Source organism: Euprymna scolopes, chromosome 30 (assembly GCF_053919585.1).
Source record: "Euprymna scolopes isolate OS-2025 chromosome 30, ASM5391958v1, whole genome shotgun sequence".
NCBI lineage: Eukaryota > Metazoa > Mollusca > Cephalopoda > Sepiida > Sepiolidae > Euprymna > Euprymna scolopes.
Window position 1 is genome coordinate 46543832 of NC_136511.1, and position 16775 is coordinate 46560606.

Sequence of the window (16775 nt, forward strand, 5' to 3'; positions counted from 1 at the left end):
GGAAATTAATGCCATGGTTTTTATTTTATGGATTGATGGTTGAAGATGAGAAATTGCAAGAATTTAAAAATCTAAAAAAACTAAAAAAAAAAATGTTATGTGACAAATTCACTTTTCTACTCCCTGTTTGCTGACTGATTTGAAACTATATAAACATGATGTGCTTTTATTCTAAAATCAGATCTAAAAAGATTCAACCAAAACCAACACTGTGCAAATTTACATAGAGGCTCCAAAGGGGGACAAATTGCTGTTTTCTGGGTTATAATCTAGTTTTTGATTTTGAAATAGTATATTTTTTAGCTCTTTATATCCAGTGGCTTCATGCCTTGTATGGAGTGATTTCCATAAAAGATACCGGGGGAAGCTAAAGGGATGTGAAAGTATTTTTTTAAATGAATTAGAACCTTTAACATCTACCTTGTACTTCATGCAATCTAATTTAGGAGAATATTGAGCACTTTTCACTGATTCTTTTTTGTTGTCATACAATAATAAGTAAATTTGGTTATAATAATTATAATAATTATAAAAATTTGGTTATAATAATTATAATAATTATAAAAATTTGGTTATAATAATTATAATAATTATAAAAATTTGGTTATAATAATTATAGTAATTATAAAAATTTGGTTATAATAATTATAATAATTTGGTTATAATAATTATAATAATTTGGTTATAATAATTATAAAAATTTGGTTATAATAATTATAATAATTATAAAAATTTGGTTATAATAATTATAATAATTATAAAAATTTGGTTATAATAATTATAATAATTATAAAAATTTGGTTATAATAATTATAGTAATTATAAAAATTTGGTTATAATAATTATAATAATTTGGTTATAATAATTATAATAATTTGGTTATAATAATTATAAAAATTTGGTTATAATAATTATAATAATTATAAAAATTTGGTTATAATAATTATAATAATTATAAAAATTTGGTTATAATAATTATAATAATTTGGTTATAATGTATTTCACACCTTCTGGTGCAGCGCCACCAGAAGTGATGACAAGGCAAATCAGTTCCTTTGGTTTTTTTCTCTCACGTCTATATCTCCCCTGTGCATGTACTCTTTTTTATTTATTTTATTACGTTTTTCTAATCATTTTTTATTTTTTATTTTATATGAAAAAATTTCACATGTAAATAAAAACGTTTATTTTTTTTAAATGTTGTTTTTTAAAGTGTAAATAAAGACTAATTGTGTTATTTTTAACTGTATAATTTCGTAAATTTTTATTGCATACTTTTCAATAATGTCCTTTTCCGATATTTCATTTAAATAAATCACTTCACAATAGAAACACTGGAGAACAATAAAAGTAAAGTAAAAGTAAAACCAACGGTTTTTACTTAATTGTCATGTCACAGTAATGAACATATCCCAAAATTACCAAAACCAATAATTATTAATGAAAACAGTTTTTGAAAACAATTAGCTAAAAATTGAGTTATGCTAACATTTTAAAAGTTTTCAGAAAACATTTACCTCCCTTCTTCTGAGTTGAATTCCTCAGTTTCCTTTTTTAGTAAAACTCAATTTTTGCTAATTGTCTTTGAAAAGTATTTTCATTAAAAATTAATTTTTAACCTTATCGTTTTTCGTAATTTTTGGATATGTTCATTATTGTGACATGACAATTAATTAGATACCATTTGTTCTACTTGAAATTCAAGATTTTGGGCTCTGTCGGTGGGGCATTAGAATACACTGACTGCCCCCCTGCAGAGGGTAAAAGTCCCTCAATGGGGGTCCTGGATATGACCTTAAACTATATCCAATGGTAAGGCCCCAGCTTGTGGGCTTTAGGGAGTGTGGAGCCACCCTTTAATTGCCATTGCTCCCAGGTCCACTCTAACCCAGAGTGGTAGTACCTGTTAGGGTTCCAACTATGGGTTAAATAGAAACAGACTTGAAAACAACAAATATATTCTATCAAAAATTTTTTCTTCAAAATCTTTGGATTCGGCATTAAATAACCCGAAAAGGGTTGATATGCCGTAAAACAAAAACAACCAACCAACCAATCAAGATTTTGATTTTCCAATTTCATTCTAATAACAAAGAAACATCGCAGAGAATCCACATCTTTAACTGTATGCATTGTAAGGTATTGTTTTTATGAAAACATTTGATCTACGTCTTTTGAATACATGGATATGATCTTACTGTATGTTTAAAAAATTTTTTTTACGTATCCCTAACACAGGATGTGTTGATATCAACATCTCTGATGTTATTGATTTGCATTATTAAATAATGTTTTATCGTTTATTTTTTAGAGACTTGAAAATGAATTGCTGGTCACAAAACAACAGCTGGATTTACTCAGCAATCAGGCAACAAAAAATCAAGGAATGGTGTTGAGTTTAAAGAATTTTACTTTAAGGTAAATCCTATCCAGAAATATATACAACATAATTATGTTGGCGCATCATGAAAGTTAAGTGATATTGTGCTTGGCGAGTATTAAATGAGTAGCTATATATATGGAAAGAAAACAAAATCTTCAAAGTAAAAAGTAAAAAAAACAATATAGCCCTGAAGATGCTTTCTTTTTTTTTTTTTTTTAAACACCTTCACTTCGAATAAGGCATATCACCACTTAGATATAAGGGGGGTTACTAATTGGGACCATGCCGAAGAAAGAAGATTAACAAGGTGTTGGTTTACATTACATTTGTACTTATGCATATCAGTACAGTCAGGGAAGCAGGTAGCAGGAAGGGAATTCCAAAGTCTAGTCATTCTAGGGAAGAAGCTATTAGAGTAGAAAACTTTCTGACATTTAGGGACCTCAACGGTGAAGGGGTGTGATTTTGTTGCTAAGTGGGTTTGTTGCTAAGCGGATATGTATGTCGAGGAGGCATAACTACAATGAGTTCATCAGAGCACATTCCATTAAAATACTCGTAAAACAGGCACAGGGATGCAACATTGCAGTGATTGGACAGGGGTTGGGGCCTAGTTGACAAAGTGGGACCTATTAGATCGCAGACCCTTTTTTGGACCCTATCCAAGAGGCAGAGATTAATGGTAGATGCACCAGCCCAGATGTAGCAACAATACTCCATACATGGGTGAATGGTGGCCTTGTAGAGGTATAGGATACTCTCAGTTCACAAATACTTCAGTATAATATGCTACCAAATCAAATTTATTAGTAAAACATATGGTACTTGTCCAGAATTCTCTCTATATTAAAAACTAGCAGGGGGGCACCCGGCATTGCATGTGTGTAAAATATGCTTAAATATATTTTAATTCATGCAGATTTTGTATTTATTATTACAGAGCCAATTCTCTATTGAATATTATATTGTACCTAATACGTAGTACTAATTTCAAAAATTAAAAAAAATGACTTGGGTACTATCAGCTAGAATCGAAACCAAAACATTTAGCTTTCCATTCGCATTCTCTACCATATGAGCTATTGACAGAGATAAGAAAGATTTAAAATTAAACTACTTCAAATTATGAATGACCTAGCGGGGGGTACCCGGCGTTGCCCTGGTGTTTGGAGGTAAATCAAAACTCCGGGGGGGGGGGGGGTTTAAAATAAAAGAAAAAAGTTTTGGTAGGTGAGTATGAGGTTTGAACCCGAACCCTTGAGGCGAAGTTGGAAGTTAAAATGTGAAAAAAAAACGTGCGACGTTAACCATTGGCCCACCGCGAGATACTAATGCAAACATGTTTGAATTTATTTAATTACTTAGATTTGGTAGGTGCACGTTTTAATGACTTAATGAGATCAACTTTGACTGCGGGATAGTATCTCATTTACTGCAGGAACGCTTTTTTTATTTTTATTTTCCCAAGATGTTGGTGGAGGGGTGGGGGACCAGCTCCCTTGTCCAAATTGAATAGCAATTGTTTGATATAAGAAAATATTTCCACATTGATCAAAGCTGATTGCTTTCGGACATTTCCGGTGATGGCGACCGGAAAAATACCTCCAGAATTAGTGTCGCTTTTATTATACGAAAAAGTCTAATCCACATGCGGCGAGCGAAAACTGTTGAATATTTATCTTTCTGAAGTCGAGCAAATTAAATAGACAGGCAAGCTCCGTGTTAATTTGGAGATATTATGATTTGTATGTGATATAAAAAGTTTTAAAAACTTGTGAGCCGACCCACCGCTTCTCTGAAAAAAGCCTTTCTTGGACATACACCAAAAGCGAACATACATACACACATTTTCGCTTTTATATATATAGATTTGTGTATGTGCAAGGTAATAGAAATATGTTGCCAAGTTGAAATGAACATTTTGCATTTTAAGTTGATGACATATTTCTGTGCGCATTATTCATCCATCCAAACAAAAATTTTACTTGTTATAAACCTTCCTTGGTATGTGATTACTATTTCCTGTTAATTTCAGTGTTATGTGACCAGTAGTTTAAGAGTTTATTGGTTAAATATTTTCACACACGCACACTCTGTTTTATTTATATTTTGATGTATTCTATTTGAAACCTTAATCTATGCTTTCTTTCTGTTGTTTTATTTTTGCATTCACACACCTCCATGATGTATACTTAACTGATTTTATGCATGCAGTTTTTAAAAAATTTATAGTGCTTATGTCGAATTACACTTGATTAAAAAAACAAAAATACATAGAAATTCTTATGATATACATACTCATCACAGAATGAAAATATCATATTCCAAAAATTATGTAAATTGGTCAAGTAGGTTTTTTTTATTGAAATTAATTTGGAATTCTTTTTGAGATGAGTAATTTGTATCATTTTATTTTATTTTTAATTATTTGTGGACTATTATTCTTATCTTTTAGTTGTTGTTTTTGTTTCCAAACATTTCAGCCAGTTATTCCTCTGTCCTTCGTCAGGTGGTTAACTACGATGGGATAGGAATGTTGAATCTCCAAACTTCATCCATAGCAATTACTGCTTTCCATAGTTGTTGTTGTCCGTGGTGAGGCGACAACAACTATGGAAGGCAGTAATTGCTATGGATGCAGTTTGGAGATTTGACATTTCTATCCTGTCGTGATTAACCACCTGACGAAGTTCAGAGGGATAACTGGCCGAAACATGAAACAACGACAACTAGAAGATGAGGATTATAGTCCATAAATAATTAAATAAAAATAAATTATAGGTTTTTTTTTTTTTTTATCTAATTAAGAAAATCAAATTTTATGAGGAAACAAGGTGGGGGGGTGCTGGGAGTGCCTATATTGTTTTAAATTTGCCGAAATTCAAGGGCAACAATTCAATTCAATGACAGATTTTGTTTGTATTCAAAATAATTAAAACTTTTTTCATTGATGAAAATTATGAAATTTGATTTTCTTAATTAAAAATCTACTTGGTCAATTTACATGATTTTTGGAATATGACATCTTTGTTCCCTGACGAGTATGTACAGCATAAAGATTTTTCTGTAATTTTTTTTTTTTCGATTAATTCTAAATAAACACCAAATTTATTAACGTGTTTTTCTCACATCGTAAAGCAAATTTTTATTTGATCGTTTCCAGCGTTAATTCCAAATTGCAGGAGCAATTTCATCAGTTTGAAACTATCAATAAACAAGTGGCTTCATTTGAGCAGAGGATCAGTTTTGCGGCCAGTCGAGTGTTACTCTTACAAAGTAAGTGATAATAAATATTGTCATGTTTTGCCATTTTTGAGATGAGGATTGATATGATATTTGGATTCTTGAAAATACTGTTCTTATCTTAAAGAGTCACACTCACACACACATACACGTGTGTGTGAGTGTACATATGTATATCTACCTATCCATATGTTATTTTCTTCATATCTTTCGCGAAAGGAAAGAAATGGATTGGATGAATGAAATACGAAAATTTGAATAGTAAAATATATATCATTTATTTCAGTTTTAAATATTTAAATATTGTAACGCTTTAAAAGTTGGAGGATCGCAAAAAGGAAACTAACATTTGCGATGTTATAAGTGTGTGCCTTTGGACCTTTAAATGATAACTGATTGGTGTTATCGGTGGACAATGCTAACAGGTGTATACAGTGTAGCAAAGAGTGATAGAAAGATGAAGAAAGAAATTGCATGCAGGTAACCAAAGTGAAGAGGTCACACACTCTGCTTTTCAAAAAGACTAGCAGGGATGCGCCCGGCGTTGCTCGGTTGTAAAATATGGTTAAATATGATATTTTAATAAAAGAAAAAAAAAATAAAGAAAAAAAAAACAGAACTTGGGTATTATCTTATTCCATTCCATAGCCCTTGAGCCCCTGGGGGGGGGCATAGATCATCTACAACTTTTGTAGATGTTTTTGTAGCGAGAAGTTCTTTTTAACGGGGGGGGGGGGGGAGGGGGGCTGGTCCCACACCCAACCTTCCCAGAAGGTACATACAGTGCCTAGCCTTCCCAAATAGTCACCCATCTGGTACTGGCCAGGCTCAACGTTGCTTAACTTTGTGAGACCTACAAAAAGCAATTATATCAAATTAATAAAAAATAAGATAACAAAATCTAATCAAAATTTACAAGAAACAAAACCAAAACATTTTTCTTTAGAAATATGAAGGTATTCATTGTTTTATTGCTCTCAAAACGATTGTCACCAAAATCAACTCAGTACGATTTGGTTGGGTGTGTCTGTTTTGTGACATGTGAACCCTTTTTGGGTTATGTAATGCCGACAAACAATACTTAGCAGGATCGATTCATTGAACACAAGTTGTTATTTTACCCATAACCTTTCTGAATGGTATTACAAAGTAAGTGAATATGATTGGCACAGATTTGAACCCCACCCCCACCCGATACTTAAAACAAAATATGGATTGCATCATCGTCAGCATATCCGGACATGTTACGTAAACAATCAGAAGGATCACTAAAAGGAAACTAACGTTTGAGATGTTATGAAGTGTGCGCCGTTTGACTTTTAAAAGATAACTGATTGGTGTTATCGGTGGACAATGCTAACAGGTGTATACAGTGTAGCAAAGAGTGATAGAAAGATGAGGAAATAAATTGCATGCAGGTAACCAAAGGGAAGAGGTCACACACTCATACTAGAATTGTCTGCCAGAACTTGTGGCATAGTGGTTAAAGTAGTTGGAAAAAATCAATTCTGAAAGTCATAATCTCCTGAAGGTTGAAGGTTCAATTCTCAGTGTGGGTGACCGAAAAATACAATTGCGAATTACTTAGGACAAGATATACCTGAAGAAGGTTGGAGGTTATGTCGACCGAAACATGAAAATTCACACTCAAGATAAGAATAGTAGTTCAATAAATCCAAATAATATGTTTCAGTAGATGTAACCTCTGATCTTCTTCAAGTGTATCTTTCTGTCAAATTCTTAAACATTTACTTGAAATAAAATTTCTTATCAGTGGGGCAAGTTTATTGCTTGCTGCCTGAGGCGCCCCGACCGGGGAATGCCAACGGGGTTTACTCAGGCAATTTTTAAAATTGCAGGAGTGCCCCTCCTTTAGGGGAGCCTGCGGGTATCCCACTTTCCAGGCCTTGTGCCAAATAATGCTGATGTGGGCAGCATTTAAATAAAAACCCCCTAGGTACTGTGCGTTTGGTGTTCATGGATAAGGCTAGCCATCATATTAAGTGGTCCATCTCAGAGTGGTTGATTGAGAATGAGCTGACCAGTCTAGAGTGACTAAGAAAAAGACCAAAACTTTAGAATTTCTGGTCGAAAGTACATATATTCCAGCCTATGAACAGGATAGAGCTGACCCTCTGGGCGTGATGCAGGCAGTTGATTTTATTTTTGGGAGTTGGTGATCAAGTGTGCGTCTCTCAGGGCAAAATTAGTCCTTGGATCGTTTAGCTAAAGTATTGTTTATTGGACTTATGTTTTAATTTGGTTGGCCCCAAAATCTCATTTTTCAAGTCTGCTGTTCAACCTAAGAAAATGATTTTAACTAAAAAATGAATAAACCTTTGTTAATTGTTTTTCAACTGAAATTGCAATTTTATTCTTGTGGTACAACACTAATTAAAATAATGTGACTGATACTGTGACTAGCATCGGAAGTGAACAACAACTTTAGACTGGCACAATTTCCTGCAACCTCTTTCCCACAGAAGAGACGTTGCGAATCTGTCTCTGCTCGATCTTTATTTTCATGGCAAGGGCTCAACTGAACGCCAACCTATGATCTCCCCTTGCCAAAAACACTTGACCACTATTGACAGTTTTCCCCATTGTCTATCTGTGCCTAAATCTAAACGCAGATTCCATGAACAAAGCTTCTTCCCCAGAACTTCTGCCCTGTGGAACTCTGTTCTGCTGGCCTGCCACCTGGTTGAATACAACATGATAGCCTTCAAATCCAATATAAACACGTTTGTGTTAACACGTCACCATAAATAACCAAATTCTACCCTGTTTACACCATTAACGATTACTACACCACCATCTTACATTCATTAACCTTTATCTTCGTGTGGCTTTGGGCCTTTATAAGTGGTGATTCCCAAGTAAAAAAAAAAAAAAATGTTCTAAAGAAAATTTGCCGATAACATGCTCTTTCAAATGTTTTTTTTTTTTTTTTTCAGATATTATTGCTCGGCAGAAATATATGTCGAAACTTGATCAAAAGCAGCAGCCGACAGAAGTTGCCATGGAAGAGAGCACGGAAGAATCTTCACAATTATTAGATGATGAGTCAGTAAAATTGATGCCATTATTATTTCATCAAACATAATTGGCCTACATTTTTTTTTTGTTTTTCAATTATATAAAGAACAATTGTCTTTTTTTTTTTTTTAATTTTCTTAGTTTGTTCAAGCTGGGGATGGGGCATCCTACTAGATGCAAACATTCACCTGTTATCTTATATATTCCAACCGAGAGATCTTTTTAGGATTCTGACCGTTCCTTTGAGTGCAATTGTTTGAATCTCTCTTGCACTTGGTTCGCTGGCTATATTTACCAGGTAGTTTTTAAAATTCTTTTTCATGAGTCCAGTTGCTCTGATAATTACTGGAATGATAGAGATCTTCCTAAGATTCCAGTTTCTTTTCGTGTCATACATAAGACCTTGGTATTTCGTTATCTTTTCTCTCTCAGCTCTGTTTAATCCAGCATCATTGGAGACACTAACTTCTACTAAGGTTGTTTCTTTCTCCTTCTTGTCCCATGTCACTATGTCAGGTTTTATGGCTTTGTTTTCTAGGTACATAGCTGTATGGATTGCATAGTTATAGTGGATGGTGCATGACTTATTTCCAACTGTTCTTTCTGGTAAACATGTTCCGAGGACTTGCTGCTGCATTCGATATTCAACTTTTTAACAGATTGTCCAGTTGAGATATTTACACACTTCATCGTGTCACGTTGTGTACTTGCCATTGCGCAGCAGAACCTTACAGTTGGATAGCTCACATACTCTGCTTCTGTGTGGCAGAATCTGCACTTGCAATCATTGCTTAGACCACTCATGTTCTTAAAAGCATTAGTCATCAAGCCTTTATAATCCTCTCCTGATAATAGTGGCGCGACCCTCTTTTTAGCTGGAGCGATCTTCTGTTTCTGTGTCTGTGTATGTGCATATGTCCAGCAAAAAGTAAAAAAAAAAAAATACAAAACAACCACCCACAAAGTTGGTATTTTCTTGATCAGCATTGCCTAATGAATAATATCAAAAATTAAAAAAAGACAAATATTCATTTGTTCAGGGTCAATTGAGCCAGATTTCGTGTGGGAGGGGGGGCGTGTTTTTCAGCCATTTTATGTATTAATTTGTAAAGGAAATGCTAACTCATTCCTCAAAGAATATTATATAAAGGAGATTTGCCTGTGTTATGTGTTTGTGTGTCTAGAGATATTCACAGCAACACATATATTATTTAAATAAAAAAAAGAGTGGAAAGGAAAACAGAATGCAGTTATAAAAAGAAAATAAATTTATTTGTAAACAAAAGTAAAGTAACAAGACTATTTTACATTAAAATAAATGATCTAAGGGAGATAATAAATTACTATAAGTTAGAAATACTAAAATAACTTTCACAGATATAGTTTACTTTGGTCAATATCAAAATTCAGGAAAATCTATATTAAAAAATATGTTGTCCGTCGTGGATTGTTTGCAGTGATTTGTTTGGCTTGATGTAGCATTACAAGCATATGCTGTATTTTCGTGGACATCGGCAATATTACATACCTAATGTGCTTCAACAAGTCATATCTTTTTTATTTGTGGATCAATTTTTAAAATAACTACATTGATGGAAAGAGAATGAAATAAGCATTCCAATGATGTTAATTTATTTTTCTTTTATTCTTCCCCAAGTTAAAAATAAAAAAAACTGTAAAAAATGACAACAGCAAAAAGGGAAACTGTTTTTTCAATGTCTACATTTCATACGTTACGTTTGGATACATGTGCGCGGGGTCAAATTTGATTGGATATAGCTGAAATTTTACAGGCTATATAAACATAGAAGTCCATCTCTAGTGGACTTTGATTTATATTTTTACGACCACAGGAAGCAAAGTTACGACCAAGCAAAGTTGACAAAATTGATCAGATAAATCGGCATGTATCATCCATTTTTATATAGATAATAGTTTCAGAATTATTTTCATGTATAATATGTAAATATTTGATAATTATTAGTTGTGCGGAAATTTCTTTAAAATGTTATCTTTTATAGAAATTCAAATCCGCTTAACGGGAAAACGGCTTGCTGTGCGCTAATGCACTGACCGACGCTGAGCTGACTAAAGTATTCTCTTAAAAATGTGTTTGTTTTACTAGTCATTTTTTATTCTGAGTCAATTTAAAAAAGTTATTTTCAAGTTTTTCAAATTTTATTTTCAAACAATGCTATTTTATTGTTTTTAACGCTTTTAAAACAATGGGTTTCTAATTTTGTATAGTTTTTTATTTTTAACTCATTGTCAAAATCATTTTTTCAATTCTGTAAAACAACCTGAAGATATCTAAATAATAACAATAATAACATGATTAAGCGGTTCAATAAAGAATTTCATTGTGATGCATTTATAAATTTTTACTTTGTTTCCACCTTAACATTTTCTTTAAAATGACTACCTCCTAAGGTTTTCGGGTATGCTGAAAAAGAATATCGCATTTCAATTTTTCCGCAAATAAGTAGCTTTCTGGATATTATGTCATTTTTTATGTTATTTATAACGTGCACTGATGCCATACCAACCACACCAGGTGTCCTTAAACTCGTCGGATTTCACCCGATATGACAGATGTTCTTTCGATCGTACATTGTCCCATCACAAGTTGGTCTGTTGATCGTCTTCACCCACTGTGTTTTCATGGTGGGGCGCTTTGCCTCTTGATCGAATCGTCTCCTACCCTGTGTAGGTAATCTCCGGGTACATCAATCACTCCGCTGGTCCTTGCGGCTTGCTGCAAAATGAAGAGTCCTCACCACAAACAAACAGAACTCCGGTTTATAACAATAACAAACTATCTATTAATTTCATTATTTCATAACAGCTACTGTCTAAATTGAGGTGACTGACTATAGCAGTGAAACGATGTAAAACCAGACCAGTAAAGTCACAGATTTCCCATTAACACAGGCTAGTTAACATAACATCAGGCCCTGAGGGCTCCCAAATCGGGAGCGCTTTACCAGCCCAGCCGTTCAGTTTGCTGGCTATGACTCTCCTCTTTTTAGAATTCCTTTTTCTAAATCCAACCCCTTTTCCCCACCTCTCCTTCAGAGAATGGTCACAAACATCCTTTCTTTCTCCCTCTTAGAGCTTATCTCTACCAAACTTCAACCCCCACTTGCACTGAGGTTTTTACTTATTATAAAATTAGGAGTGATTAGTCATTCCAGGTCGAACAATGCTTGGTGACGACCCTTGACCCCCATTCTAAGTTGTCAGCCTTAATCAGCTAAGGATCTCTAGATTTCTTCATACCTCTCAATAGACGTTTTAAAAACAACCTTTCATGTTAGCAGATATATAACGACAATGAGATAAAAACAATTATTATTTGTTTTTTCTCTTTCTGACAAAATCCCATAGACATTTCTGTTTTTTCCCTATCAGACACACCCCCTCTTCTGCCCTCTCTTCCTCTATTTGAAAAACCAACATCTGCTTTGCCTCCAACAAGCTCACAATGACACATCGGTGGCTGGTCCCATTTTCCTAGCTAAGGTTTTGCATTTCTCTGCACTCCTTCACTCCATCCCGTCCGGTCAAACGCCCCCTCTCACCGCAATATGCACCTCGCTGCATGCATTCATGACACCAATAGTGTCATATTATTGCTGGTGGGCATCTTGGTACATGTGTTTGCGCATAGTCTCTCGGGGTTGCGTTTGCACGCTTGTGCATACCAAGATGGCCACTAGTGATAACATAATAAATGACATTGCTTAATAGCCGGAAAACTACTTATTTGCAGAAAATTTAAATGCGATATTCGTTTTCAGCATACCCTAAAACCGATAGAAGTAATCATTTTAAATGTTAAGGTGGAAACAAGGTAAAAAATTACCTTTTTATTTCTTTGTTTACACAGTTGAATTTTCAGTAAAACAACAGATTAGAAATGACGAAAATTACCATCGACTGGTGAATATATAGTTGTTGTTTATCAGGATTCCTGGTGTCTTGGTACTGTGAAAGCTACATCGAGGATTCATGTAGAGTACGATTTATGGTTGCATCTTAAAAAATAGGGGTATATTTTGGGCCAGATAGAGGAATTATAAATTTGAAAATTCGACTGGTCCCAAAATACATAAGTTCTGGTTGACTATGGGAATTTCCATCTTTTACAGAAATCCAAAATTTATATGAAAAATTTTCTTCGATTTATTTCTGAGATTAATTCATATTGACTCAATTTTTTTCTTTTACTGGCCATGAATGCATTTTAGGCATTCAATGGCTACACCCCAGATTAAGCTCTCCTTTTGTTGGGAGGCAGAAAAATACCTACTCTTAATAAAGCTGTATTTAAATACCAGTATAATACTTAGTTTTGTTTATGAACAGACACCCACTGTATGATACCATGCGCCAGTTTAAAAAAAATTGAAATTTGTACATCTTAATTTATAATTCATGGTTTATGATAAAGAGATACATCAGATTTGACTGCATAATCAGAAAGAGCACACAATTTTACATAAGAGTGCCAAGTTTTATCAGAATAGCTTGAAAATATATATAAATGGTGGCAAAATTACTGAATTTCTTGAAATGTTGAGGTTTGTAATTTAGCCCACTTTTTCTAAAGAAAAATGTCCATGGAAAAGCATAAATTTTGACACTTAGAATTCTCATAACTTTTAAACTGGTATTTGCATAATTCAAACGGTTTTAAGCATCTTTTACATATCTCTTTTCATGCAAGTTGATAAAATAACAATTATCTAAAAAGAAAAAAATCAACTTGTAATGCTACTTGATGTTCAGTTTGCTTATTTTTACGACCAGGGATTATTTCAATTCTCGATTGTGGCTGGAGTTTTTTTTTTTTTTTTTACATAGGCATCACCACATTATCAAGGCCAAGAGGCCACTCAAGGATAAGGGTTAAAGAGTGTACAGTAGAAATTGGACAATATAGTAATCATTAGTAATGAAAATTTGGTAAATTTGATAACTTATATGGAACGGCTCATCAAGAACTTATTTACGTTAGACTTGAGGACAACCATATCGTAGTCAGCCGGAAAGCAGGAAAACCGAAGACAATTCCACAGGCGTGCAGTTATAAGAAAGAAGCTTTGTTCATGGAATCTACGTTTAGGTTTAGGCACAGATAAAGAGTGGGGGGAATTATTGATAGTGTTTACAGCTAGACGAGTGTTTCTTGTGAAAGTTTGGCGAGGGGGGACCATAGATTGAAGCTCAGTTGAACACTTTCCATGAAAATAACGATACATCAGAGACAAACTCGCAACATCTCTTCTGTGAGATAGAGGTTGCAGCGAAGAGAAAAGGACATCTCCTACGAGGCTACGAAGTCTATTTTGAACTCTATCAAGGCAGGACAAGTCCTTTCTAGCAGCTCCTGCCCAGATGTGGCAACAGTATTCCATCCTTGGACGTACCTGGCTCTTATATAGATAGAGAATAGCATCAGCAGTGAGATATTTACCAGATCGATAGAAAGATCCCACCATTTTTCCAGCGGCCTTGGCAACAGATTTGATGTACGTATTCCATTTAAGATCAGGAGTAATGGTCAAGCCCAGAAGCTTGTCAAAACTTGAGGCCTCCTGAAGACGAGAGCCATTCATTTCAATTGATGCCAGATGTGGATTAGAATGTTGATGATGTAAAGAGAGAAGCTTGGTTTTAGATGCATTAAAAGTAACCAGCCACTCCTTTCCCCATTGTACTACGTGCTCAAGATCAGAGGAGAGAGAATTGGAGAGAACTTGGTCGTTTACTGTCTTAGATGTGGTACCATAAATGGTAGTGTCGTCAGCATAAATGTCTACAAATGATGTAAGGATGTGATTTGGAAGATCATTAATGTAGATCAGGAAAAGAGTCGGGCCCAGGATGGACCCCTGAGGGACACCGGCATTAATACTGTGAGCTTCTGATTTTTGCCCCTCAACTACTACTCTTATGAATCTATCAGAAAGAAATGATTTAATAATTGAGAAGACTTTTCCAGCTATACCATAGCTAGCGATCTTATGAAGTAAACCTTTATGCCATACCCTATCAAAGTTAAATTGATTTTTTACCTAAACGGTCGCCTCCAGTTTTTTGCGTCCCTTTCATTTGGTTTACGAATCAATAACTGGTTTTACAAATGCATATGCTTATAGTAAATGCTGGAGAATGTTCCAGGAACCTTCTGGAACCAATGAAAAAAGAATACTTTTGTCAGTTATATTTTAAAAGTCTCTCTAGAATATATACTATTTTAATTTATATAATATTAATATTTGGTTTTTATTATATTTTATATTTCATTTTATTATATAATATTTCAAGTATTATTATTTTATTATAATATTTAATTATATTAATAAATATTTTCATTATATATTATATTTATTAATTAGTATGTTTGGTTAATTGCATTCTTTTGTGCAAGAAATTGTAATTTCTTCATATTTTAACAGGGAAAGATGTCCTCATATGACAGTGTGACAGTCTGTGTGTATGTTCATGGAGGAATGGGGGTTAGAGAGAGGAGGAAAGGAAAATGGGGAAGGAAAAAGATAGTAGTGTAGAGAGACGGACGGATAGAGAGAGGTAGAAAGATAGAAGATTTTATAGAAATAGGTTACACTTTTGCCCCGGGCAATGCTGGATAACTGTGCTAGTTAATGATAATTCACCATGTTCATCATGTTTGAAATTAGACAAGAGCTAAGTCAAAGCAGAGTCTGAATTAATTTTGACCATCCTCCACTATACAACATTATATATTAAGACTATTTTCATTCCCTGGCAACACCGCTTGTCTCTGCTAGTATTCAGTAATGTAAAAAAAAACAACTTGTGATTGATTTTTAATGTAAAAATGCAAACTTGTAATTTTATTTTCATTTTTTGTTTTCTGAAAGAGTTCCCGTGTATGCAAAGACGGAGCTTGCGCGACTGCAAACTGAAAGAGATTTACTGGCTGCGCAACTTACTGAAATGACGCAGAGTGTGGAGGAAAGAATCAAAACAGCAGAAACCAAATGTAAGTTACTTCTTATAGATAAAGTAAAGTTATTCCAAACCAAAATTTTATCTAAAAACTTTTTTGTGTGGGCATATCGATCTTAAAAATCATCATCAGGCTGTTGTGTGGCAATAACGCGGTTAATGCTGTATTGAGTTGAACCTAATTTGTTTGTGTCTTAAAAATCATCATCAGGTGATCAACTGAGATTCTATCTTTGCCTCCCCCTCCCCCCCAGAACATTCGCAGCAGACACTCGTCTAGCTGCAACAACTGACAACAATATCTCTTATTATCTATCTGTGACTAAAACTAAATGTAAATTCCATGAACAAAGTTTCTTTCCAAGAATACAATACCACTGGGCTGCTTCCCAGCTAACTATAACATAACAGTTTTCAAGTCTAATGTAAATAAGTTTCTATTGAGCCATCCTATTAAATATACAAAACCTACCAAAGTTTCATCATTACTGATAATTGCATTGTCAATTATTTTCGGGCCTTGATAAGTGGTGCCCCCCCCCCAGTAAAGAAAAAAAATCATCATCATCTAGTTGTATTAGTGTCGCAGATCCTTCTTACTTTCTCACACCATTTTTATCATTCATCATATCTCCAGGTTTTTGTAGGTGAATTGTGTGTCGTCTGCTAGTTGCTTGGCTTAGGTTCTGTCTGGTCTCCCCAACTGAATTGTATCCTTGTTTTGACATCCACAAAAAAACACCTCGCTAATGATTTAATCGTTTTTTTTTCATTTCACTTCATTCAAAAATTCCTTGATTAATCAAAAGTAGGAGAAACTAAAAGGAAGGACAAAGAATGTGAATATGTCTTCCCATCCATTCCAATACTATTATTATTTTTTTTATGCAGCATTCATGGCAGTAAGTACTGAGAGGAAGGCCCCAAAATGGTCCATATTCTCTCCTGATGACCCAATATTATCTATAAGACGAAATACACAATATACATGACTATAAAGTTTTAAAATATGCTATGAAATACCTTCCCAAAAAGCACCATCCTATAAAACTTAGACGAGGAAAGTCCTAGGAAGACGCTTTTATCTTTCTCTTGACATTAACTTTATCCG

At 34.0% G+C, this 16775-nt stretch overlaps 1 protein-coding gene across 2 annotated transcripts in view; it reads left to right on the forward strand.

Moving 5' to 3' along the window:
- Positions 1 to 16775, forward strand: part of LOC145254787 (coiled-coil alpha-helical rod protein 1-like) — a 93794-nt gene that overhangs the window by 42945 nt on the left and 34074 nt on the right. For both annotated transcript variants that reach the window (XM_080113573.1, XM_080113574.1), the window contains exons 11-14: positions 2312 to 2418; positions 5547 to 5659; positions 8584 to 8692; positions 15577 to 15698. In XM_080113573.1, the coding sequence (XP_079969699.1) occupies positions 2312 to 2418; positions 5547 to 5659; positions 8584 to 8692; positions 15577 to 15698 (451 nt within the window). The remainder of the gene's footprint in view (positions 1 to 2311; positions 2419 to 5546; positions 5660 to 8583; positions 8693 to 15576; positions 15699 to 16775) is intronic.